Source organism: Triticum aestivum, chromosome 6D (genome assembly GCF_018294505.1).
Source record: "Triticum aestivum cultivar Chinese Spring chromosome 6D, IWGSC CS RefSeq v2.1, whole genome shotgun sequence".
Taxonomy (NCBI): Eukaryota; Viridiplantae; Streptophyta; class Magnoliopsida; order Poales; family Poaceae; genus Triticum; species Triticum aestivum.
The window spans coordinates 777,577-803,610 of NC_057811.1; the positions used below are offsets into that span (position 1 = coordinate 777,577).

At 45.2% G+C, this 26,034-nt stretch overlaps 2 protein-coding genes across 2 annotated transcripts; both read left to right on the plus strand.

Annotated features, from left to right (window-relative positions):
* Positions 1–19,590: 19,590 nt before the first annotated feature.
* LOC543111 (SKP1-like protein 1) lies at positions 19,591–21,220 on the plus strand. Its single transcript, XM_044561589.1, has 2 exons — positions 19,591–20,057; positions 20,787–21,220. The coding sequence occupies exons 1-2, from the start codon at positions 19,704–19,706 to the stop codon at positions 20,958–20,960; spliced, it is 528 nt and encodes a 175-aa protein (XP_044417524.1). The 5' UTR covers positions 19,591–19,703; the 3' UTR covers positions 20,961–21,220.
* A 230-nt stretch (positions 21,221–21,450) lies between these two features.
* Positions 21,451–24,205, plus strand: LOC123142882 (glycerate dehydrogenase). The gene is made up of 11 exons (XM_044561588.1): positions 21,451–21,760; positions 21,852–21,935; positions 22,184–22,324; positions 22,430–22,551; positions 22,668–22,749; positions 22,850–22,922; positions 23,037–23,128; positions 23,235–23,495; positions 23,634–23,678; positions 23,802–23,916; positions 24,011–24,205. The coding sequence occupies exons 1-11, from the start codon at positions 21,467–21,469 to the stop codon at positions 24,031–24,033; spliced, it is 1,332 nt and encodes a 443-aa protein (XP_044417523.1). The 5' UTR covers positions 21,451–21,466; the 3' UTR covers positions 24,034–24,205.
* The last annotated feature ends 1,829 nt before the right edge of the window (positions 24,206–26,034 follow it).

Genomic DNA, 26,034 nt, shown 5'->3' on the forward strand with positions numbered 1-26,034 from the left:
TGTATGCGTGTGTTCCTCTTTCTGTCAAGTGTACTCTCTCTCCTGATTGTTGAATATATGAGCAAATCACTACGAGATTTAACCCGAGTAAACAGTAAATAAATCATGACGATGAAGACAGAGATTAAACTAATCATGTGGACTAGCATAGTAGAAGGACAGGTCATATCTAGGGCATAGACTAGAACTAAGAATTCTAGCATGACCTTGAACAAAGAGGACAGGATCACATACGGTGCAGCGGGAACAGAACCGCCGGCATTCATGTTGTCACCCATGTCATTGAGGAAGAGGTTGCCGAGGTTGGGGAAGAAGTCGTCGCTGCCAGCAGTCGGCGGGTGCGCTCCCAAAAACCTGATCGCCCCTCTCCCGTAGAGGATCACGAGAGGCGGGGTTCCGGAGGCCTGCTGTCCCTTCTTGCGGTGCACACCAAAAGGAGGGATGGAGAAGACTTGCATGGCGGCGCAATGATCTGGAATGGTGGTGTGAAACCATACGATACGGTGACGGCTAGGGTAGGTCGTGGGTGTAAATTCCATGTCCGAGTCGCGATCCAAAAGAATTGGACACGGTTCAGTAATATACACAACGTGCATAGCTCTGTCCTTGGCTCGGCTCAATCCCGCAACCCGCAGCGCGGCGCGGTGCATCGTGACGAGGCGTGGCGTGGCGTGGCGTGGCTAAGGGAGCGAGGAGGAGGAGCGCGCGTGTAGGTCTCCTCTTCTCATGCTCATACAAGTGGTAGAAGAGCTCACCTTATAAAAGGTGCAAATCTCACTGAACTTTTGGGGTGGGACTAAATTTTAGCCTCACTCACATGTGTGCATGAATGGGCCAAGAGAATTTCAGAATTTTAGTTGGTGTTGGGCCAAAGGCCCACTAGCAAATTCCAACAATCCCCAACAAAGTCTCATTGGCACATCTCATCATTTAGTTCCAAAATATTGTTTATATACTGGTGCTTAGTGGAGACTGTGAAGTTGAACTTCCACTTAGAGTTTTATGCTACACTAGATCACAACTTGAATAGTGGACTATGCCTTGAACACAAGTTTTCTGCGAGACTAGTTTCACACAAATTCTTGACCGATACTGGGCTGTCGCAAGGCTTCCCCGCTGGTGGAGCGTATACGTCATACTCTAGGGCCTTTCATGAATTTATTAGAGAACACCCAATTCTCATAGACTGCGACGTTAACAGTCAAATTCATATAGATGTGTTACTCAGGAGATGCTCTGCAGGACAACATCTCTGCTTACTCAAATAAGCCACTTGGAACACATTAACATAAATATCAACCTGCCATGCAGATCAGGAGAGTATTGCATCTTCACGTAGTGGGATAATAAGAATAGGGATACTCTCTTCTCAGCTGACCAACATCTTGTCTCCCACTTCTACTTCACGGGATCTCCGATCACATAGAGTGGGTTACCACTATGGACAACTCATGCGGTGGGTCTCAAACCCATCTCCATCGATGCATTATCTATCACATTACGTGATAGACCCTTTGTGAAGGGATGTGCCAAGTTTTTCGATGTTTGGATATAATCCAACGTAATAACTCCAGAATTCCTCAATTTTCTGACAGATTTTAGTCTCCTCTTCACATGCCTTGAGGACTTCATATTGTCCTTCGAACTGTTTTCTTGACGATCACGGTTTGGTTATCACAGTTCATCGGGATAGGAGGTATTGGTTTTTCAACCATAGGTAAGTCCATCAAAAGCTCACGAAGCCACTCTCCTTCAACAGTGGCAGTGTCTAATGTTGTGAGTTCTGCTTCCATAGTTGACCTCGTTAAGGTGGTCTGCTTGCAAGACTTCCAGGAAACAGCGCCACCACCAGGTGTAAAAACATAGCCACTTTGTGGCCTTAATCTCATCAGCGTCAGATATCCAGTTTGAGTCACTATAGCCCTCTAGTACCCTTGGATACCCGGTGTAGTGAATCCCATAGCTCGCAATGCTCAAATAGCGCATAACTCTCTCAAGCGCATGCCAATGATCATCTCCTGGTTTTGACACAAACCGACTCAGTTTGCTCACAGCAAAAGTGATGTCAGGCCTCGTGGCACTCGCCAAATACATAAGCGAGCCAATAAGCTGAGAATACCTCAGTTGATCCTTAGCAATCTATTGATTTTTTGGAAGCAACACACTAGCATCATATGGAGTTGGAGAAGGCTGGCAGTCGCTATACCTAAAACGACTCAAGACCTTTTTCACATAGTGAAACTGAAGCAGTGTAATCCCACCATTCTCATCTCTCAACAGCTTGATGTTTAAGATAACATCAGTTACTCCTAGATCCTTCATCTCAAAGTAACAGGATAAGAAATCCTTAACCTCCTTGATTAAATCAGGTTTGGTTCCAAACATCAGTATGTCATCAACATACAGACAAAGAATAACTCCTTCGCACCCACCATGGCGATAGTACACACACTTCTCACCATCGTTTACTACAAAGCCTGCAGCAGTTAATGTTCTTTCGAACTTCTCATGCCACTCCTTAGGAGCTTGTTTAAGGCCATATAAAGACTTTAATAACTTGCACACATTTCCTTCCGGACCAGGTATTACAAAACCATCTGGCTGATCCTCAAAGAAAGTTGCATCATTTGACTCCATAATTGTACCAACATGCATGTCGGATACCTCAGATTTTATTATCAAAAATCTATAACCAATGCTATGAAAAGCATAGCCTAGAAGAACACAATCCACGGTTTTTGGTCCAAGCTTGCGCTTCTTGGGAATTGGTATATTGACATTCTCCAAACAACCCCAAGTACGTAGGTAGGAGAGTTTCAATCTTTTCCTTTACCATTCCTCAAAAGGAGTGATGGTCTTATGCTTTGTGGGAACTCGGTTTAGGACATGACATGCCGTCATTAGTGCCTCCCCCCACCATGCCTTGGAGAGACCCGATGATGTGTCTAACATGGTGTTAACCATATCGGTTAGAGTTTGGTTCTTTTTTTCGGCTACCCCATTTGACTGAGATGAGTAGGGAGGAGTCCTCTCATAGATTATGCCATGTTCCGCACAAAAAATCAAATTCATTGGAAAAATACTCTCCACCACGATCAGACCTAAGCCGTTTAATTTTTCGATGAAGTTGGTTCTCTGCTTCAGCTTTATAGTTTTTGAAGAAATTTAAAGCCTCATCTTTTGATTTCAGAAGATACACATAACAATATCTAGTGGAGTCATCAATCAACGTCATGAAGTATTTCTTTTCACATTTTGTCAACACGCCATTCATCTCACAAAGATCAGAATGTATAAGCTCTAGTGGTGCCAAATCTCTTGGCTCTGCAGTCTTATGGGACTTGCGAGGTTGCTTAGCTTGCACACACACTTGGCACTTGGAGCCTTTGACAATATTGAATTTCGAAATTAAACTCATGTTTGCTAGTCACGTCATGCAACCAAAATTAATATGACAAAGTCGTGAAGGCCAAATGTTGGACTCACTATCGTGGCAAACATTATTAATAACTTTAGTGCAAATATCTAACGAAGACAGGTGGAACAAGCCTCCGTCCTCTACTTTATTGGACTCAGAAACCAACTTAAAACCATCTCGACATAACCGGGAACCGCTAATGAGATTTTTATTGATGAAGGGCATATGATGAACGTTCTTTAGGCGCACGATCTTCCCCGAAGTAAACATCAGATCGATCATACCGACACCTCGAACAACGGCATGTAACCCGTTCCCCATCAGCACGGGAGAAGTCCCTGTGACCTGGTAAGAAGAAAACATGGAGGTGTCAGCACAAACATGTACATTCGCACCGGTGTCAATTAACTAATCAGGAGATTGGAATACTGAAAGATGGTAGGAAAAATACCATACCCCGATTCCTTCATATCAGTGTCACCGATGACAACATTAGCGGACATGCCGCTCTTCTCATGTTCGCGCTCCTCAAAGCGGTTAGGACATTTCGGAGCCCAGTGCTTAGGATCACCACAGACATGGCAAAGTCCCTTCCCCTTCTTATGAGAATTCTTCTTGAAGTTGGTATAATGTGATGGCTTGTTCTTTGTATCAAACCTGCCTTTGCCCTGAGTTTTGCTCTTTTATTTTTGAACTTGTTGGGCTGGAACTTCATCTTCTGTACCATGTGGGCACTAGAAGCTCCCTCAGCAACTCGAGCATGTGTGTCCTTTGCTCTCGCCTTCTCTTCAACATCAAGAGTACCAATGAGATCCGAAACGGAAAACTCCTATCTCTTGTGTTTCAGGGAAGTAGCAAAGTTGTTCCACGAAGGTGGAAGCTTGGCAATGATGCCTCCGGCAATAAATTTTTCTGGCAACACACACTTGAACTACTCAAGTTCTTTTGCGAGCGACTGTATCTCATGAGCCCGCTGGACAACAGAGTGCTCATTAGTGATCTTGTAGTCATAGAATTGCTCCATGACATACAACTCGCTGCCAACGTCTGAGGCCCCAAACTTGGCCTTGAGCGCAACGCACATGTCCTTGCCGTTGTCAACCTACATATATGAATCCACAATGGAATCATCCAGAACACTCAGAAGGGCACCTTTAAAGAGGGTATCGATCTTCTCAAAAGCTTCCTGATGTGCAGGTTCAAGATTGCCCTCAGGCTTTCCCTTGGTGGCGTCATAGCAGTACATGGTCTAAAACCAGTAAACTGCTCTCGTGCGCCACCTCTTATATTGCACACCCTTAAGGGTAGGCGGCTTCATATGCGCAGCAAAACCAATCGGAGCAAATTGCCTATAATCATGTTTTTGGATTGTTGAATATATGAGCAAATCACTATAAGATTTAATCCGAGTAAACAGTAAATAAATCATGATGACGAAGACAGAGATTAAACTAATCACGCGGACTAGCATAGTAGAAGAACAGATCATATGCCGGGCATAGACTGGAACTAAGAATTCTAGCACGATCTCGAATAATGAGGACAAGATCACATACGGTGCAGCAGGAGTAGAACCGCCGGCGTTGATGTTGTTGCCCATGTCGTTGAGGAAGAGGTTACTAAGGTCGGGGAAGAATCGTCATTGACGAAGTCGTCGCTGCCAGCAGTCGCGCGGGTGCGCTCCCCAAAAACCTGATCGCCACTCTCCCGTACAGGATCATGAGAGGCGATGTACCGGAGGCCTGCTGTCCCTTCTTACGGTGCACGCCGAAAGGAGGGATGGAGAAGACTTGCGTGGCGATGCAATGATCTGGAACGGTGGTGTGAAGCCATACGATGCGGAGGCGACTAGGGTAGACGTCTGCCTGACTATATAGTGCGGGGCGGGTAGGTCGTGGGAGTAAACCCCACGTCCGAGTCGCGATCCAAAATAATCAGAAACGGTTTATTAATTAACACGTCCGTTAATTATTAATCTCATTAATTTTCCCGAGCAGCAAAAATATAGACAAAGTGCATAGCTCTATCCTCGGCTCAATCCCGCAACCTGCGGCGCGTCGTGACGAGGCGTGGCGTGGCGAGGCGAGCGAGGAGGAGGATCGCGCATGTATGTCTCCTCTTCTGATGCTCATACAAGTGGTAGAAGAGCTCACCTTATAAAGAGGTGCAAATCTCACTCAACTTCTGATGTGGGACTAAATTTTAGTCTCACTCACACCACTCACATGTGTGGATGAATGGGCCAAGAGAATTTCAGAATTTTAGTTGGGCTTTGGGCCAAAGGCCCACTAGCAAATTCCAACACTGATTCACGTCTTTGATACAATGACAATGCATTTTTGATCCCTAGTTTACATTCCAGCATGGTATCATATTCTTAATCCTACTCCTATGCTTGGCAAGCACCTCTCCTTCTTCTCCGTCAGCCTCCTACGCTCTTCTGGTCTCTTCCTCTCCACCGGCCTCCTTGCCAATCACCAACAACCAGCTTCTTCCTCTTCAGATTGCGCCCCCTGGTTCCTTGCGTTCCATGTCATGCGTGTGGAGAATGTCAATTTTCACCACCATGTGCGTCTCTCTCTTGACATGAAGTGCACAAACCTACTGTATGGCACAGTTTCATGGAGAAGACAATTGACAACTTTGGACACATCCCCTCCTATCACGTCATAAGCACATCATAACGGTTGTCTTCTAGAGCCATGTTGACTATCTAGATAAGACTTCGCACACAAATATAAGGCTATGAGAGTAAAACCTCATACCCACACCTATTTAAATCCTAGTGTTTTCACTTTTAAAGGTTGTTAAAGTTCCGGTTAAAAAACCGAAATTTAAGTTGCTAGCAAACACTTTTTGGGGAAAAGGCACGAGAACCTTATCATAATGCACATCATGTCATGAATTCGATAACTCAGGATCACTCCTTGGGAAAAAGGCACGAGAACCTTATGCAATCCAAACCAGATCTCAAAAGGCGTATGCAAGGGAGAAGAATGCGTAAAGAACCCCTCCTCTCAGTTCCTCGTCTCTCTTATATGCGGACAAGAGCAGAACAACAGCAACTCGTTCCCATGTGGGAACATGTCGCTTCGTATCTCTACTCCTAATGTCTGAGTTGGTAGTCTCCGTTCCGGGTTTATTTTCGTCCGGTTTTTTTTCGCTGGTTTTTTCGTCCCCCTCCCACCACCCCTTCTCCCACCTACGCAGCCAAAAAACCAACCCGCAAAAAACCATACCTATCGATCTCCTCGACGACACAGAGCCGCCGTCCTCTCGTGTGATCTCGCTGCCGCCACCCTCCGATCCGCTCCTCCTCTCCCGAGGATACGCAGCCGCATCCGCCGACGCCGATCCGGGCAGGCGCGGCTATCGTGGATCACGAGGATCTCAAATTTTCAGAGGGCCCTCCCGTGCGCCAAACGGGCTAAAAACATTCACAAGTCCTCCCCTGGCATATCTTCTATCTCTCATGAAATTTGCAGCTGAAAGCTACATGCATGCTTGCTGTCCGGAATAAATCTCGGACTGAGCTTCTATTATTAAAACTATCATGTACAAAAGCTGCCTGTATTTTCTGTCTCAAACATCATGCACGTGCATGCGAAATTTCATCTTCTTTAGCACAACAACTATTTTCTACTTGCTTGTTCTTTGGGCAAGAATATAAACTGTTTGCTTCTTCTGCCAGGCGCAAGCATGCATCAAGCCAAAACCTGAATGGAAACAATCTACTACGAGAGCGATCCGAATCCCAAGTCATCTGGCCACTTTGATTGCCAAATCAGTCTGCAATTCCGAGGACTCGCACAAAATCGATCGGTGTGAACCCATCAATGATCTGGACATGTCAACGGGCCACCGGTCGAAACTAACATGCGCATGCTATGCATCCGGTGGTGGACTGAGGCAAGACCTGATGTGATCTACGTATATTATCTAGCGTGGTAACAGCCTCACGGCCAGCCGTGTTTGAGTCTCCCCGTGTGCAGCCTTCTGTGCAGCCTGGCGGCCGTGTGTATGCCCCCTTCTGCGTGAAGATTGCTGGCCTTTATATAGGCAGGCGCTAGGGTAACGGAGGGAGCGCCGCCAATTTTCTGTTTGCATGATCGTATTGTTGGCGAGAGAATCGGATTATCTCTACCAGTGAATTTGAAACCAAGGAAGCTTCGGGTGCATCTTATCCAGCCGCGTACAACTGATATACTTCCTCCGTAAACTAATATAAACGCTCTTATATTAGTAGTTTACAGAGGGAGTACTTGATTGACCGAAGCCCTTGTGGCTGTCCCACACACCCAAGTGCATTCATATAGCGGAGTACACAAATACGGCCTCCTTATTTTTAAATTATTTGGCTCATGGGCCCTGACTGATCGCTAATTTAAATGACATACTCTCTCCGTTCCTAAATACTTGTCTTTCTAGGCATTTCAAATGAATATCACATACGGATGTATGTAGACATATTTTAGAGTGTAGATTCACTTATTTTACTCCTTATGTAGTCACTTGTTGAAATGCCTAGAAAGACAAGTATCTAGGAACGGAGGGAGTATATGGGATGCATGCGTTCATTGGTTCCACATTAAATATAGCTGGTCACTTTGTGCACCGAAGCCTTGCTAAATGCAACGTAGGTGTGGACAAGCTTTTCCTTATATACGTGCACATGCAAAATACTATCACACAAGAAACAAATGTGTGATGTTCACAATAGTTTGCTAATTATCTACGAGTGCTTACCCCCTGTCTTAAGCTTCCAAGCACATTCGTCATGAGATGATCTTTGGTTTTGATCTTGGATGCAATCTTGGCGGCACGCTCCAATTCCTCCTCAGGAGTGAGTTGAGGAGCGGAAACTTGATCATCTTAAGCGTTGGCTTGAGCTTGTTCTTGATATTGAGCTTGCTCTTGATCTTGAACTTGCTAGGTGGTGCGACTTGAACTTGGGCATCACTTGATGGTTCATCACCATCTTGAGGTTGATCTTGCCCTTCATCTTGTTCATTTGGTTGAGGGCCTTCACTTTGTTCTTCGGAAGCGTGTGGGTCTTGGGTTGGTGATGGTTCCACCTGAGTGGAACATTGTCCTTCTCCTTCGGCCACAAGGGGTTCCTCAATGGGTAGGATGTGACCAACACCCATTCTTCTTATTGCTCGGGGAGGAATTTCATCACCTACATCACAAGTACCACTTTGTTCCACTTGGGAGCCATTATTCTCATCAAACTCCACGTTACACGTCTCCTCAATAAGTCCCATGGACTTACTGAGGACACGGTAAGCATGAGAGTTTGTAGCATAACCAACAAATATGCCCTCATGAGCTCTAGCCTCAAATTTAGACAAATGAACACCTTTCTTGAGAAATAAACACTTGCACTCGAACACCCGGAAGTACTTGAGATTGGGCTTGTTACCGGTGAGTATCTCATATGGAGTCTTGTTCAAGCCTTTAGGGAGGTAGAGCCGATTGGATGCATGACACACGGTGTTGATGGCTTCGGCCCAAAAGTTGTATGGAGACTTAAACTCCGCCATCATGGTTCTTGCCGCATCCATCAATGTCCGGTTCTTCCTCTCCGTTACACTATTTTGTTGAGGGGTGTAAGGTGCGGAATATTGATGCTTGATCACCTCATCACTAAGAAACTCATCCAAGGTGTAGTTCTTGAACTCGATGTCGTTGTCACTTCTTATTGTCAAGATCTTTGCATTGTGTTGGCGTTGAGCTTCATTTGCAAAGTCAATGACGGTTTGTTGGGTCTCACTCTTCCTCTTGAAGAAATATACCCAAGTGTATCTTGAATAATCATCCACAATCACCAAGCAATACTTTATACCCCCAAGACTATCAAAGGATGGAGGACCAAAGAGATCCAAGTGAAGGAGCTCCAATGGCCTCTTTAAGTAGATGATAGTCGTGGGAGGGTGAGCCTTGTCATGTAGCTTTCCTTCAATACAAGCACTGCAAGCACGATTTTTGGCAAAACTAACATTTGTTAGTCCACGGACATGTTCCCCCTTGAGAATACTTTGCAAAGATCTCATATTGACATGGGCTAAACGGCGATGCCAAAGCCACCCCACATCAACTTTAGCCATTAGGCATGTCGCGGTCTTAGTGGGTCGCTCCGAAAAGTTAATCACACAGAGACCATTCTCGGCATGCCCAACAAAGGCTACTTTAAGATTCTTGCTCCACAAGAGGGCCACTATCAATATCAAAGAAAGTGGCAAAGCCCATGTGTGCAAGTTGACGAACGGAAAGTAAATTGTAGGAAAGGAACTCAACAAGCATGACCTTCTCGATCGTGAGATCCTGAGAAATGACAACCTTGCCAAGTCTCAATACCTTCTCGAAGGAATCTTGTGCACGTCCACCACCAAGTCCTTGCTTCCAGTCATATGATTTGTGGCTCCACTATCGAGCAACCATGATCCTCCACCGGAAGCAAACACCTACAAGAGATCAATGCTTGGTTTTAGGTACCCATTTTGTAATGGGTCCTTTGATGTTAGTAACAAGGGTCTTAGGAACCCAAATAGACCATTCAAGAAGAACCAACAAACTTGGCATAGACATGCCAATCACTAGCACGGCACAATACATAAGAGGGATTAAAGTCGCCAGCTTTGTTAGAAGGAGTGACATTGCCCTTCTTGACACCACCACTCTTCACATTGTTCTTATTCTCTTTAGGAGCCCCCTCTCCCTCTTTCACAAAATTTTTCTTGAGAGGAAGAGGTTGTTTGGTCTTGTCATTCTTCTTCTTCTTGGACTTGGGTGCAAACCCAATCCCCTCCTTTCTCACAACTTCCTTTTGATTGCTCAAAAGGTCGTTGAGATTCTTCTCACCTTGTATGCACGACACAAGGCCCTTCTCAAGTTGTTCCTTCAACTTGGCATTCTCCTCCACAAGATGCACATGGTCACAACATGGGTTAGTAGCATTTGCATTATCAATTAAAACCATAGGAGGAAAAGTGGTTTTCTCCTTGGTGAGCTTTACTTGGAGTTGATCATGAGACTCTTTGAGGCTAGCATGAGCACCCTTCAAGGCCTTGTGAGCCTTGTCAAGTATCTCAAACTCCTCCTTGAGTCTAGCATGGTCAACCCCAAGTTTAGCCTTCTCGGAATTGAGCACACGAGATGCAACAAGGGCATGATCAAGATCTTTCTTTAATTTAGCATGATCATCATTGTGTGACTCCTCAAGAGCCAAACGATGACCACGCTCTTCCTCAAGCGCATTAGAGAGATTCGATATCTCATCGTCATAGTCACGACTATGCCCCTCCATCTTAGAGATGGTTTCTTCGTGAGCCTCGATCATGTCATTGGCTTCACCAAGTTGTTCCAAGAGAGCAACAAAGTGCTTCTTGGATTTACCCTTGAGCTTACTCATAAACGACTCAAATTCATTTTCCTCCTCATTAGACCCCTCACTTTCATCAATGCAATCCATCAAGGAAGGATTAGTAATGATGGTAGTTTTGATGTTGGGGGTTACGTTGTTGGTAGCTTTGGCCATGAGGCACTTGGCGGTGATGTTCTCATTGGGTGAGTCGAAGAGGGACACCCGTGGAGTCGTTGCAATGGCAACGGAGGCCATGGCAACCGACTCATTGTCATCATCATCATCCTCATTGTACTCTTCTTGTGCCACCAACCCCTTGGGAGGAGTCTTCTTGGTGAAGTTGTTCTTGTTAGGGAAGGACTTAGCCTTGTCTTTTCGGATGAGCTTGCCACCATTGTCTTCCCTCTTCTCATATGGGCACTCCGCAACAAAGTGGCTCAAATTTCCACAATTATAGCAAGTCCTCACATGTTGCTTGCCCTTGGTGCCACTTGAGTTGTTTTTGTTGAAGTTGGGCCTTGAGTTCTTCTTTCTCCAAAATTGCCTTGAGGTGAGAGCCATGTGCTCATGATAAGCATATTTTGTATCTTCTGGGTTACTCTCCTCTTCTTCCACACTAGCCTTGGCCTTCAAGGCAAGGTTGGGCTTCTTTGCTCTTTGAGAACGCAACACCGCATTGTAGGTGGTCTTGTCCAAGATCCTCATTGCCACAAACTCATCCAACACTTCACTTGAGGACAAGGTGTGGAAGTCCGGCCTTTGACGGATGACGGAGGACATGGCCTTATGGTAAGGCATCATGGCCTTGAGAAACTTGTGCTTGATCCAATTGTCATCCGTATCCTTGCTCCCATGATCTCGGAGTGATACCGCGAGAGTGGTTAATCGCCGGTAAAGCTCACGTGGTTCTTCATCCTCGTTCATTGCAAACTCATCGTCTTCATCTTGCACCACTTCATAGTTGGAGCGTTGAATGCTTGCGCTTCCCTTGTAAATGGAAACAACATGGTGCCAAGCTTCCTTGGCCACGGTGAAAGGTCGGAGATGCGCAATGTCTTCGGATGGAATTGCATCTTGGATGATGAAGAGAGCATTTTCGTTGAATTGATGATTCGCAGCTTCTCTAGGAGTGAGGTTGCTTGGGTCATGCGGATAGAAACCTTGCTCAATGATTCTCCAAAGATTAGTATTAACAGGATTAAATGACATTTAAAGCGATAGACCCAAGAGTCAAAATCCTCATTTTTCACAATCTTAGGAGGAGGACCAACATGATTCAAATGAGTGGAGGGAACCAGTCCTCCATAAGTAGGGGGAGGTTCAACATGGGCAAAGATGCCATTACCACTTCTACTACTAGGCAAAGGAACTTGTTCACTAGTAGCTTCCCCCTTGTTGGAGTTAGCATCCGTCACCTTGTTAGTGGGATCAACCACTTTCATCGGTGCGGTGGATAATTTAAGGCCTTCTAAAAACTTATTGAACATGCCTTCAACCTCGGTCGTCATGGAGGTTTTCAATGTGTCCAAAGCCGCATTGAATTCCTCACGAGAGACCGAGGATCCCCCATGGCCGTAGACGAGGACGGATTCACACCGGAGTGCTCCTCCCCACCATCTACGTTATCAATCATACTCTTCGGACGGCAAAGTCCTTAATAAAGAGACGAGGCTCTAATACCAATTGAAAGGATCGATATAGTTGATTAGAGGGGGGTGAATAGGCAACTAATTTTTTTTAGCTTTTCTTTACCAAATTAAACTTTGCATCAAAGTAGGTTGTCTAGATATGCAACTACGTGAGCAACCTATACGATGCAACAACAACAAGCACACAAGCAAGCAAGGGATTCAACACAATATAAGATTGCACAAGTAAAGGTGAGAGATAACCAATAGCGGAGCCGGTGGAGACGAGGATGTGTTGCCGAAGTTCCTTCCCTTTGAGGGGAAGTACGTCTCCGTTGGAGCGGTGTGGAGGCACAATGCTCCCCAAGAAGCCACTAGGGCCAACGTATTCTCCTCACGCCCTCACACAATGCGAGATGCCGTGATTCCACTATTGGTGCCCTTGAAGGCGGTGACCGAACCTTTACAAACAAGGTTGGGGCTATCTCCACAACTCAATTGGAGGCTCCCAACGATACCACGGAGCTTCACCACAATGGAATATGGCTCCGAGGTGACCTCAACCGTCTAGGGTTCTCAAACACCCAAGAGTAACAAGATCTGCAAGGGATTAGTGGAGGGAATCAAATTTCTCTTGGTGCAAATGTAGATCCGGGCCTTCTCAACCAATCCCTAAAGAATCAACAAGTTTGATTGGCTAGGAAGAGAGATCGGGCGAAAATGGAGCTTGGGGGAGGAAGAGATGGTCAACTTGGGGAAGAAGACCACCCTTATATAGTGGGAGAAAAGATCCAACCGTTATCCACCAACTCAGCCCGTGACATACGGTACTACCGCACCAAATCATGGTACTACCGCAAGGCATTGCGGTACTATCACAGGGAGGTGCGGTACTACCGCTCGTGCGGCAGTACTCAGCCGAGGTCTTGTAGCTTAGAAGCTACGAGCGGTAGAACCGCCGGAGCGGTACTACCGCGCGCCCTTGTGGTACTACTGCAAGGCAAGATTCGACTAGGGCTGGAAAGACAAGGACGAAAAGAATACATCCGTGGCTACTTCCGCTGAGTTTCGATCTGAGCAAAAGTCCGGCACGGTACTACCGCTCACAAGGAGCGGTACTACCGCGTAGGGTCTGGAAGTAAAAAAGAGGAAAAATTACTTCCGCCCCCTACGTCCGCTCATGCCACAGTACTGGGCTAGAGGCCACGGTACTACCGCGATCCAGGAGCGGTAATACCGCTATCCTGGCCGGTACTACCGTGGGCCACTGCGGTACTACTGCCCCCTTGAGCAGTACTAACGCAAGCCACAGAACATGAGCACTCGAAGGCCTTCACAGTTGCAAAGACACAGAGGAAACTGATGGTGCTCCAAAGAAGCGGGAAAAGGTGGTGCAAAAGAACAGACGTGTACGTGATAATTCCACCCTAACCTTTCCGATGCAGACCCCCTCTTAATAGTACGGCTTTCCTACGACTCAAGTCCACCGAAAAGAAACGTAGAAAAACACCGTCTTCGAAATGCTCCGAGGGGCACCGAATCGTCTTGTGCCTAGACACGAGATATCTGAAATGCTCAATGCACACGATTAGTCCGCAAAAGCATTGTCATCAATCACCAAAACCACATAGGGAGAAATATGCCCTTATAGTTGTGGCTAGCACTTTTTCCACTAGTGATACTTGGGAAGCTCTGCACTGGTCATTGATGGACTAAATGATCCGGCGGATCTCGAAGCGATAGCTTGTTGTGAAGGTATGGTGCTAGTGGCAGATCTCCACATAAACCAGTTTGTGATTGCCTCGGATGCACGAGAAGAGGTGAGTGTGATCAACAAGGGCAGCTTAGGCACATACGAGGCCATTATCAATGAAATAAAACTTCAGTCCGAATTATTTCGATGTAATTTTATTTTCGAAGGTCGTGCCTTCATTCGGGAAGCACATAGTTTAGTCAAACGATCACTTTCTCTAGGTCAGGGCGTCACATCCGGTTTGGCCAACCCCGTGACCTGAACTGTATCCCACACAATGTAGTGTTTGATGAATAAAGTTTGGCTTACCCCTCAAAAAAAAGATGACGCAACTACTACTTTGTCTGTTCTAAAAAAACTACTACTTTGTCTCAAAAAAAAGATGACGCAACTACTACAACTCAATGTAATGTAACAATCAGATGCGGTGCAACTAGGGAGCAGGTAAAAGAGTAATAATGTAATAAGTTATTTAAACAGAATTGCTACTTGATGCACCATGTTACTTCAGTACACAACTGAGATCATGCAACTATGAACAACTCGTATGATTTTAGTTCTAATTGTTCCCGCATTTCCAGAATTTTTTTGACAATTACCTTATACCTCCAAGACAAACTTATTAGCCTGATCATTCTCAGTGACAGTGTAAGCAAGAACCTATAAATTAATAGAATCAGAATGCATAAAAAACAGGAGCAAGCACGTTAAAATGCAGGCCAAATTGATGTATATATTTCCTTGCAGCAAAAAAACATGGTAAAAAGTATGAAGCATCACAATCACAGTGGCCCGGATTTTTGCACGTCACTGCTTGATTTTTTTTTGAATGTCACCAGGGGGGAGAAGAAATCCTCCCCACCTGAATTGTATTCATTTGTTGCCTATAGGCTTTGCAGCCTAATAAAAGATAGGGCCCAAGTGAACCAGAAGTACAGGGGGGCATAGGAAGGAGAAATAAAGCAAAACAACACACACAACACATGGCGAAGGGGGACACAACAAGGGGCACCATCGGCGCTCGAACTGCAGCGGCGGGCCGAGATTAAACCATGACACTGCACCGTTGACGCAATCGAAAAGCACCGGGCAACCAAGACTGCACAACGCCGCGACACCACCTGTGTCATGGGGTACATTCGAACGGTCACGCCGGGCCAAGACGACGCCACGGCACCTGTGTGCCACCGGAATAGTCGGAGGGCAACACCAAGCATAGAACTCCACAGAGCACACCCGAAACATCACAATAAGGGGCACGACGGGCGCTCGAACTGCAGTGGCGAGCCGAGACTAAACCATGACAGCCATCGACGCAATCGGAAAGCACCGGGCAACCAAGACTGCACAACGCCGCGACACCACCTGTATCATGGGGTACATTCGAACGGTCACGCCGGGCCAAGACGACGCCACGGCACCTGTGTGCCACTGGTGTAGTCGAAGGGCATCACCAAGCATAGAACTCCACAGAGCACACCCCAAACATCACAAGACCGGGGAATGAAGACAGCGCCATCAAGATGGAGAACGACGGGGAGCGTCGCCGCTGTCTCGGCCAGCAGCAGGCCGACCAAGGATTTCTCCCCATCCCCGGTCACCTCCACCACGCGACTAGCCACAGAGCAACCGCCAATAGCGCTGGGTAGCGCTGGAATGGACGGCCCCAGATCCATGTGAATCCCACCGGCGGAGCAACGCCGGCAGGCACCCTTGACGCCGAGGGCACCAGCGAGGACCACCGGTGCAGCGCCCCCCGGGGGGAACTGGCAGGTGGAGGGCTCCAGAGACAGGAGCCACGACGCCACCTTCGTTTGGTAAGCACACGGAGGAGCACGGCAACGACAGAATGGGCGGCAGCGGAGGTGGGAAGGCGCGGAAGTTTGGATCTGCGGGGAAGGCGTGACGTCCGGCAGACCTCGACCACGGCGGACAGATGAGGGCGGGAGGTGGCGGAGGCCGGCGCAAGGCGCTGAGCAGGGGAGACGGGGCGTAGCATCGAGCCCAGCAGGCTACAGCGCGTGCAGCCGCCATCGAGGCAGCCACGAGGCCTGGCCACGGGAGCCACCCCGTGGGCGCTGGATGCCCGCAGCCGCGGAACGCCGGCCGGATTTAGAAGGAGGGCGCCGTCCGACGCCGGGGAAACGGAGCAGAGGGAGCACGAGGCCGGATCTGGAGCCCCCGACACGGATGAGGGGAGGGCAGCAGGACCCAGAGAGCGACGCCGGATGGATCCCGCCGCCGCCAGCCTTCGCGGGGCTTTGCCCGGCGTCGTTTTGCCGGCGGCGGCGAGGTGCGGTGGCCGGAGAAGAGGCTGTGGCGGCGCTTGGCGGGGGTGCCCGCCCGAGTCGCCTCGGAGAGACGACGCGGGGGAGGGGGGCTTCCCTTCAAAAATCTGCTTGATTTGTTTATCCATGGCAATAACTAAATAAAAGGAGGGACCATGGTAAATAAGAGCTAGTCGTAAGAATTCGGCAAGGACAAGCATGGATTTCGAACCAGTAAATGACCAACGTCAGCAACTCTGGCCTTAGCAAGGATCTTGGTATCACATTTCCCAATTTCTTCACATATTTGGCCGCATCTCTGGTGATTTTTTAGCTGAAAAATCTCTAATATCCATGGACGACTCTCGTAGCATCCAAAAACGATAACGGAGCCGGCATGTCGGGTCTACACACACAGAGAGAGGGGGGCGCCCCTATTCCTCGCCTTCAGCGAGTGTAACTCCCGACTCGCTGAAGGGGGCGAGCAATATTGGTCGGCCCACGCACGAGCAAGCCCACAACCTGTTTTCTGTTTTCGTTTTTCGTTTTTGTTTTATTTTCGTTTTACAAATAAACTCTACAAATGGTTTTTGGAGAATGTTGAATAAGTATTAAAAATGTTGAACAAGTATTTGAAAAATGTTGAATAAGTATTTAAAAAACATTGAACGAGTATTTGAAAAATGTTAACAAATATTTGTAAATGGTGAATAAGTATTAAATTTGTTGAAAATTATTTAGAAAATGTTGAATAAGTATTTAAAAATGTTGAACGAGTATTTGCAAAATGTTGAACATAATTTGGAAAATGTTGAATAAGTATTAAAAATGTTGAACAAGTATTTGAAAAATGTTGAATAAGTACTAAAAATGTTGAAGAGTATTTGAAAAATGAACAGTTATTTGAAAAAATGTTGAACAAATATTTGAAAAAAAACGTGATCATGTATATAAAAAATGTTGAACAAGTATTTTCAAAATTTTAAATAGGTGTTTGAAAAATGTTAAACAAGTATTTGAAAATAAAAAAACCCAAAAAAGAAACAAACTAAAAAGAAAATGGAAAAATGGAAAAGGGAAAAGAAAACCAAACAAAAACTGGAGAATAAAGACCAGAAGAACAAAGAAAACGAAAAAAAGGAATGACAAAGAATGAGAAAAAGGAGAAGATCAAGAAAAGAAATAAAAGGAAACAAAGAAAAAAAACTCAGCTTGACGGGGTGGCTAGCAGTGCGCCTGAACTCCATATAGATCATGGATAGATCCCTAGTTCTCCCCTCTCTCATGTTCTCCTTTTACCTTAATAATTTTCCTACGGGCTCGTTGAAGGCGAGAAATAGTCGCCACGGAGAGGGAGAGGCGATGGAGACCGGTGCTTCAGGCGTGGAAAAGGGTCGTGAGCCTTGGACCAATTATCTCTTCGCCTTCTCGGTCGCTTGATTCACTGTTTCTTACTGTACGTGCTAACTCCACCATTGATTTTTATATAGATTATTACAATAATAATTTGTGCATTCAGAAATAAATAAAAATTCCCGAATTTGAAAAAGGCATTTAATTTTTTTTGAAAAACTGGTTGACCGTTTATCATTGAAAATAAAAATTTCAATAAATTTGAAAAATTTCGAAATTTTGCAAAAAGTTGATAAATTTGTGAAGTTTCAAAATTTTAACAAAAATCGCAAATTCTAAAATACTTCATCCTTTAGGAAAAATATTGCCAGTTTTTAAAAAATGCTCACCGAAATTGAACAAAGGTTAATGAATTTGAAAAATGTCCATTACTTAAAAAAACAAATTATGAAAACATATCATAAAAATTGTACAAAAAGATTAAAATAATTGAAAATAAAATTGAAAACTTAAAAAAGTTTATAAATTTTGAAAAAGTGGTAAAAATTGAAAAAAAGGTAGACAAATTATAAAAAAGAAAACATAATAAGGAAAGGTAAAAAGACAAAATGGAAAAAGGAAAAACAAAAAACTGGACAAAGACCTGGTCTAGAAAAATCAAAAAGAAAAAAAATGGAAAAAACGAGTTGGGAGGTTTCCAGAAGCGTCACCAAACCGAAATGTGTTCCTGCTCGGTGCCTAAAGATGGGTCGGCACATTATATGAGGCCAGGAGCAAATGATTCGGGCGTGGGCGCTTGTTTATAGAAATGCATTCACTCGCGACATAAGCACTGAATATGAACGTGGTGGCAAGGTTGCATGCAGAAGACACGAGCAAGAGAAGAATGGCCAGTGGAGGCCAGAACCCGGCTTGATGCCCCCCCCCCAACCGAGTTTCGTAGGGTCTATCTACCATTCATTCAAGCACAATTCCACCTTAATCGAACGATCGCAACAAAATATAAATATGTCGGTCTAAATTCCATGGAGCCACAAAAATGTATCGGTGGGGCAAAACCTTGTTAAACAAGGTAAGAAAGGGACAAAACCATTGAAAAATGCATGCTAATCATTGTCAGTCTAAATGAAAGGACCTCATCAAACTTGTACCGATAAGAAATTCCTTCCAAATTAGTTTAAGTTTGGCTTTTGGTTTTGTTTCCTTGTAAAACAACGCGTTGCCCAACCCTCCCAATAAATCCCCCAGCCAAACCCAACCCAACCCACTGCCGCAATAATAGAATTTCCATCTTTTCTTCTTTCGCCGCCGTGTCTCCTCATCTCTCTAGGGTTACCTCGATCCGTAACTAAATCCGACAGATCTCGCTAGGGTTTCCCCTAGTCGCCGCCGAGGAGGAGGAGGAGGTGATGGTGGGACTGCTCAGACAAGTAGGACAGAAGAGATGTGTCTAGGAACTACGTACTTAGTGACGTACTTGTAGAGGACGAACTAGTAGGAGATGATGAAGGGTGCAGAGGAGATGGCCCGGAGAAGGGGGGCCGTGCACAACAGAGATGATGCCTCCGTGTTAGATCTGGATCCATGGTTGGATGGGTCCGCACGACAGATACAAAGTGGTGTTGTGCAAAGTCACGTCGCCTTGCGTGCGTTAGATACAGATCAGACGGTCATCGAACTTTTGTAGTAGTAGCAATCAAATTTGGTCAAAATTCGGTTTTTTTTCGTCTCCGTTTCCTTGCGAGATACGAACGGCAGATAGCCATCCATCCACGCGTCTTGAATAAATAAATACCCAACCCACCCCGCACCCACCCCGCACCAAAGCTCCCAGCTTTTTTCCCCTTCCTCCGCCGCCGCGACTAGAGTTTCCTCGCTAGGGTTTCGTCTCCCGGTCCGGATCCAGCAGCAGCAGCGGGCGATGGCGGCCGCGGGAGACGCCGGCGAGAAGAAGATGATCACACTCAAGAGCTCGGACGGCGAGGAGTTCGAGGTGGAGGAGGCGGTGGCCATGGAGTCGCAGACGATCCGCCACATGATCGAGGACGACTGCGCCGACAACGGCATCCCGCTCCCCAACGTCAACTCCAAGATCCTCTCCAAGGTCATCGAGTACTGCAACAAGCACGTCCAGGCCAAGCCCGCCGATGGGGCTGCCGCCGGAGCCGGAGCCGGAGCCTCGGACGCCGCCCCCGCCGCCCCCGCCGAGGACCTCAAGAACTGGGACGCCGAGTTCGTCAAGGTCGACCAGGCCACCCTCTTCGACCTCATCCTGGTATGAATCAATCAAATCCCTCGATTCGATTCTAGATCTGTACTGTTTCTGGCCGGCTCGGATCCAGATTGGTTTGCTGCCGTTTAGGTTCGATTGGACGGTCAAGATTCGATTTGATTGGGCTAGGGTTTACATACATGATTGGCTTGTTTTTACCCAAAGGACAGAGATTTGTTAGGTTAGGGTTTACATGATTGTGGTCTGATGTGTAATTTGCAATCCATGTTCTTGTGGTCTGATGTATGTATATATATGAATGACCTTACCTTATTAGGCCTGGAAATTCTATCTATGTGTGGATGAATTGTTTCTATCTAGCATTGTATGTAGCTAAATCACATTTTTATGCTAAGATTTGTTTTTCTATGCTAGGATTGTCTCTGGCATTATTATCTTGTCTAATCTTTTGGATTCCACTGTTGATTTGTGGATTGCATTATTATCCTTGTACCGAGCATTGCTTGACTCTTGCACTAGCCATTCATACACTCTGCTCTGACTCTGTTTTGTTACAGTTATGTTTTTTTTAATCTCAATTTCTTATCCAGTTATGTTATAGTTACTGCTTACTCCTCAACATAAGTTCTGGGCTTTGAATCAGTATCTATTCATTAATGCATTCCTTGTTTCATGGTTTTAGTTTCTATCTACTCTATTATCTTATTAGCTCTGTTCTTGTAAATGAAAATGCTTATCTTATTAGTTTGTTGCCCTTTTGCCCCTTCTCAGGCTGCCAACTACCTGAACATCAAGGGGCTGCTGGACCTGACCTGCCAGACTGTTGCTGACATGATCAAGGGCAAGACCCCAGAGGAGATCCGCAAGACCTTCAACATCAAGAACGACTTTACGCCCGAGGAGGAGGAGGAGATCCGCAGGGAGAACCAGTGGGCCTTTGAGTAGAGGAGCATCTAGGCAGGCGATGCCGCCGCCGCGTTGAATGAACGAACAACGCTTAGTATTCGTCATGTCTGCATTTCAGCGCTCTTCTTTATGTCTGTCGTAATGGGTTGTAATTATCCTGGAGTCTATGAGGTGGTGTCGGTGAACATGTTCGGTCAGTGGTTATGTTTGCGACAACAAGAAAAACCTATCGTGGTCAGTGGTCATCACTTGTCAAACTGAATCTTAATCGTCAAGTGGAATGCTTTGCTTGTTTATCACCATCCTGTTCTGATTGTTGCTGTGTGATTTGAGCTTCTTTCTTGAAGCTTAACAACCTGTTCTCTTAATCTGGATGCTGCTTCTTTAAGATTGGAATATTTGCAGATTTCTGTTTACTGTTTTTGGTTATATATGTTTCTGTTGTGCCTGATGAGAGCAAACAAATTGTTCTGGGCCTCTGATTTCTGAAGCCTTAGATGATAAGGAAGTGTCTCATTCAGAGGGTGAGGGGCCTGGAGCCACTCATGATCTTGTGGTCTTATCCACCAAGTGGCCTCTGCCTTGCCTTCCAAAATAGCAGAAAATCCTGGCGCCTCATGTTTCCTTCTCAACCTGATAAGAGAAGCACTACATGTAGCTTGTCACCACCACTTGCATCTAGCTTCTTGTTTCTCCTCCTTGCAGCTGCTCCAGCCATGGCGAAGCCGATATCAATAGAGGTGTGGAACCCCAGCGGCAAGTACCGTGTGGTGAGCACCAAGTCCATGCCCGGCACCCGCTGGATCAAGCTCCTCACTGACAACGACTGCCGCCTCGAGGTGCGCTGCTCTGTTTCTTTGCTGTTGCTTGCTCTGTTTCATTGCTATGATGATAACAGATGCTGAATTTTCTTGCATGTTGAGCGCGCAGATATGCACGGAGAAGAAGACCATCCTCTCTGTCGACGACATACTGGCACTCATCGGTGATCACTGCCATGGTGTCATCGGCCAGGCAAGCAACCCCAGCTTGTTATTCCTTTCCTTTATGAATTTTCTTGTCGTGGGTTATGTAACGGAGGGAGTACTTGTATTAGGTTGTTGTACTGTCCTAAAAGGTGTAGTTAAGGTTTCCTAAAAACTGTGGTTAAGGTCATATATAGTTTGTTATCCTTTTAACAAGGCTCTTCTTTATGTCTTGTTTCAAGTATTCAATTAGTTATCAATCTGGATGATGACTTGTGTGGCACAAATTGGCTGCAGCTAACAGAGGACTGGGGGGAAGTGCTCTTCTCTGCGCTCAAGCGCGCTGGCGGGACAGCCTTCAGCAACATGGCCGTCGGTTACAACAACGTCGACGTAGATGCTGCCAACAGGAATGGCATCGCCATCGGCAACACGCCTGTATGTAGCACATGGAATTTATTTGACTGACAAGTGCCTTTGATATGATGAATGTTGCTCTGAAGTCTGAATCTCGTGATTACCATGATGGATGGGTGTATGCAGGGTGTTCTTACTGAGACGACGGCGGAGCTAGCGGCATCGCTGTCGGTGGCGGCTGCCCGGAGGATCGTTGAGGCCGACCAATTCATGAGGGCTGGCCTCTACGACGGATGGCTCCCGCACCTGTGAGTGATTGACTGCTGTGCTATTTATACAGCTTGATATGTCAGCAGCATATATACATCTATATAAAGGGATGTACTATTTAAGATATACGGATTGAATGAAATAATGAATGCAGGTTTGTTGGGAACTTGCTCAAGGGGCAGACTGTTGGAGTGATCGGAGCTGGCCGCATCGGCTCAGCTTATGCAAGGATGATGGTACCACTTTATCCATCCTCCATAAATAAATCTCATCTCAAGCTAACCTGTTGAGTAGGTATGAGCAATGTAAAACCGACTTAAATTTTGTGTGTGCTAGATTGAGGGGTTCAAGATGAACTTGATCTACTTCGACCTGTACCAGTCCACACGGCTCGAGAAATTCGTCACCGGTAAATTGTATTACCTACCCATACCGATTTACAGCTCTATTATTCTTGTGTCAGCTATTTATGCATTTGATGTGGATTTAAGACATGTGTAATAATAATGTTTATATGATGCAGCGTATGGCCAGTTCCTGAAAGCCAATGGTGAGCAGCCCGTGACATGGAAGAGGGCTTCCAGCATGGAGGAGGTCCTCAGGGAGGCTGATGTGGTCAGTTAATTAGATACAATATGCACCGGGGCATTGCAATTTTCAAAATACAGATGAACTTTTTTACATTTGAGACAAGGAACTCTGTTTCTGTTGATGGCAACAGATAAGCCTGCACCCAGTGCTGGACAAGACAACGTACCACCTGATAAACCCAGAGCGGCTGGCGATGATGAAGAAGGAGGCAGTGCTGGTGAACGCGAGCCGTGGCCCGGTGATCGACGAGGTAGCACTGGTGGAGCACCTGAGGGCGAATCCCATGTTCCGTGTTGGCCTCGATGTTTTTGAGGATGAGCCTTACATGAAGCCAGGGCTGGCTGAGATGAAGAATGCCGTTGTCGTGCCTCACATCGCATCTGCATCCAAGGTGCGAACTTGTATGATGTATCTATATAAATTGGATTCAACTGAAGTGAAGTAATGGATTTGTACATCCATGCCATGGGCATTGCCATGCATCCTCTGATGGATTTCTCCGTTTGTTTGGTTGACTGCGTGCGTGCAGTGGACGCGTGAAGGGATGGCGACACTCGCTGCTCTTAACGTGCTTGTGAGTTTCCTTGGATGATGATCGCTTAATCAATCGAGTAGCCCTTAATGTTTATTGCTAAAGTAGTAGGTAGGTGACTACTGATCGAAACCTGATGGAGCAAGTGTTTGTTAAAACTGACAGGGTAAGATAAAGGGGTACCCGGTGTGGGGGAACCCGAACGCGGTGGAGCCCTTCCTCGACGAGAAGGCGGCGCCGCCCCCTGCCTGCCCAAGCATCGTTAATGCCAAGCAGCTCGGTAACTGTTATATACCCGCCTAGCTCTCTGATCTTAGTTAGCTAAAGACATCTTGTAGCTTGTATTGACTATTGATTGGTGTTGTTGGTTGCAGGCCTGCCATCTTCCAAGCTTTAGGCAGAGGCAGAGATGGATGAATCACTGCTACTACTACTACTACTTGCTAAGATGCTATGCATATATAGCTCCTTCCCAGTATATATGTATGGATGCTCTCATCCTCATGGAGTAGTAGTACTGAATGAATGAATGAATGAGTATATATATCAAGCAAGAGATTTTTGATCAATTATGCATTTATTATATGTTTCCCTGCCCTGCATTACTTATACCCACTGCTTGCTAGTAAATTAAGCTTGGCAAATTATGCTGTGATGTATGCTAGGTATTACTCCCTCCGTCCCAAAATAAGTGTCTTAAGTTTAGTACAACTTTGTACTAGAGTTAGTATAAAGTTGAGACACTTATTTTGGGACGGAGGGAGTACATATATGCTGTAATGTATGATAGATATATTATGCTGTGAAGCAATTAAGAAATCCAAGGGAATTACACCACCCATAGTTCCCAGGCAGTAGCATCTGTCTGGCTGCCAAAGACTAAGATAAAGATTGCTTTCTTGTTTGTTTGTCTTGATATATTTGTGGACCTTCATTTTTTTTTTCTTTCTTGGGTCTCATTTTTTCTTTTGTTTTTTGAATTCACAAACATTGTTCAATTTTTGAACATTTTATAAATTCATAAACATTTCCCAAATTCGTGAATATTTTATGAGTTCGTGAACATTTTCTGAATTAATAAACTTTTTCTAAAACCTTTCTTTTCCGCGGAGAACTTTTTCTAAGCTTGTGGATACCAAATCTGCCAAGGGTTTTTCAAATTTGTGGATATTTCCTAAATTCACAAATATTTTCTGAACTTGTTGATTATTTTTGACATTCAAGAACGTTTTTTGTATTTGTGAACAATTCAAAAAGTTGGAGTAGGCAGACTTCCGTGCACCCTTGTCCATGTGTAGTTTTTTGATGATATTCTAGTCTTTTAGATCTCTCTTTACAGACTTTGTCATGTTATAAGTTTGGTCTACCGACCTATTGAAAACCAAATTAATATTTTTATTTATAATTTTTAAAATTATCATTATCATTTTACAAGCATTTCTAAAGACTATGGTTTAGAAAAATCATAATTTGGCGTTTCATTTGGAAACTCTGAATTTTTTGTCTTCCCCATTTTAGGTCTTGGGCGGTGTTATTTCGGCAACGAGAGCACACCTTTTCTTTAGAAGCATCTTTTGATATTAAAGGGGCCCGTGCGTTGCAACGGGCCAATGGCCGAGATCACATTTTGCTGCATCACTGAGATACACTATCACTCTCAATTTCATGAATTCATGAACTTTTCTTTAAATTCGTGAACATGTTTGAAATCATGAACATATTTCAAATTCATTAACATGTTTGAAATCAATTTTTATAACATTTAGAAACATTTTTTAAAAATTGTGAACATTCCTCTTACAATTTTCATCGGCAAACATTTTTAGAATGGATGAACATTTTTTGGAAATTGGTGGAACAATTATTGAAATTCATGAACTTTTTTTATTTGATGAATATTTTTTTTGATTTAACGAACATTTTGAATGCATGATTATTTTTTGAATCAACGGACATTTTATGAATGAATAAACTATTTTGTAAGTCATGAACAATTTTTTAATTTTTAGGGTATTTTTCCATTCATGAACATTTTTTTGAATTGGCGATATTTTGTTCAATTTCATAAAAAAATTGACAGGCGATGTTCATGCCCACTCTTACGAGCGGAGCAAGAAGTCCCCTCTCTGCTGCAAACTCAAACATAAGCTGTAATGGCTCCATAATCATGATGTTGCATGGGAGATAACGGATCTCCTTGTCTCAGGCCCACACAATTGTAGATAGGCCTCCCAGCGTCCCATTCACCAAGATCTGCGTTGAGGAGTTGGCCAAAAGGCCACATATCCATGAGATCCAATGGTTACCAAAGCCCAATTTGCTCAAGACTTCCTCAAGAACGACCATTGCACCGAATCAAAAACTTTAGAGATATCAAGCTTGAGCATGATTGCCGGCG

Bases quoted from the DNA above. Each gene is read 5' to 3' on its own strand.
- LOC543111 (XM_044561589.1), top strand. From the start codon at position 19,704: ATGGCGGCCGCGGGAGACGCCGGCGAGAAGAAGATGATCACACTCAAG. The intron at 20,058-20,786 runs GTATGAATCAAT...GCCCCTTCTCAG, and splicing joins CCCTCTTCGACCTCATCCTG to GCTGCCAACTACCTGAACAT.
- LOC123142882 (XM_044561588.1), top strand. From the start codon at position 21,467: ATGATCTTGTGGTCTTATCCACCAAGTGGCCTCTGCCTTGCCTTCCAA. The intron at 22,750-22,849 runs GTACCACTTTAT...TGTGTGTGCTAG, and splicing joins CAGCTTATGCAAGGATGATG to ATTGAGGGGTTCAAGATGAA. The intron at 23,679-23,801 runs GTGAGTTTCCTT...TAAAACTGACAG, and splicing joins TCGCTGCTCTTAACGTGCTT to GGTAAGATAAAGGGGTACCC.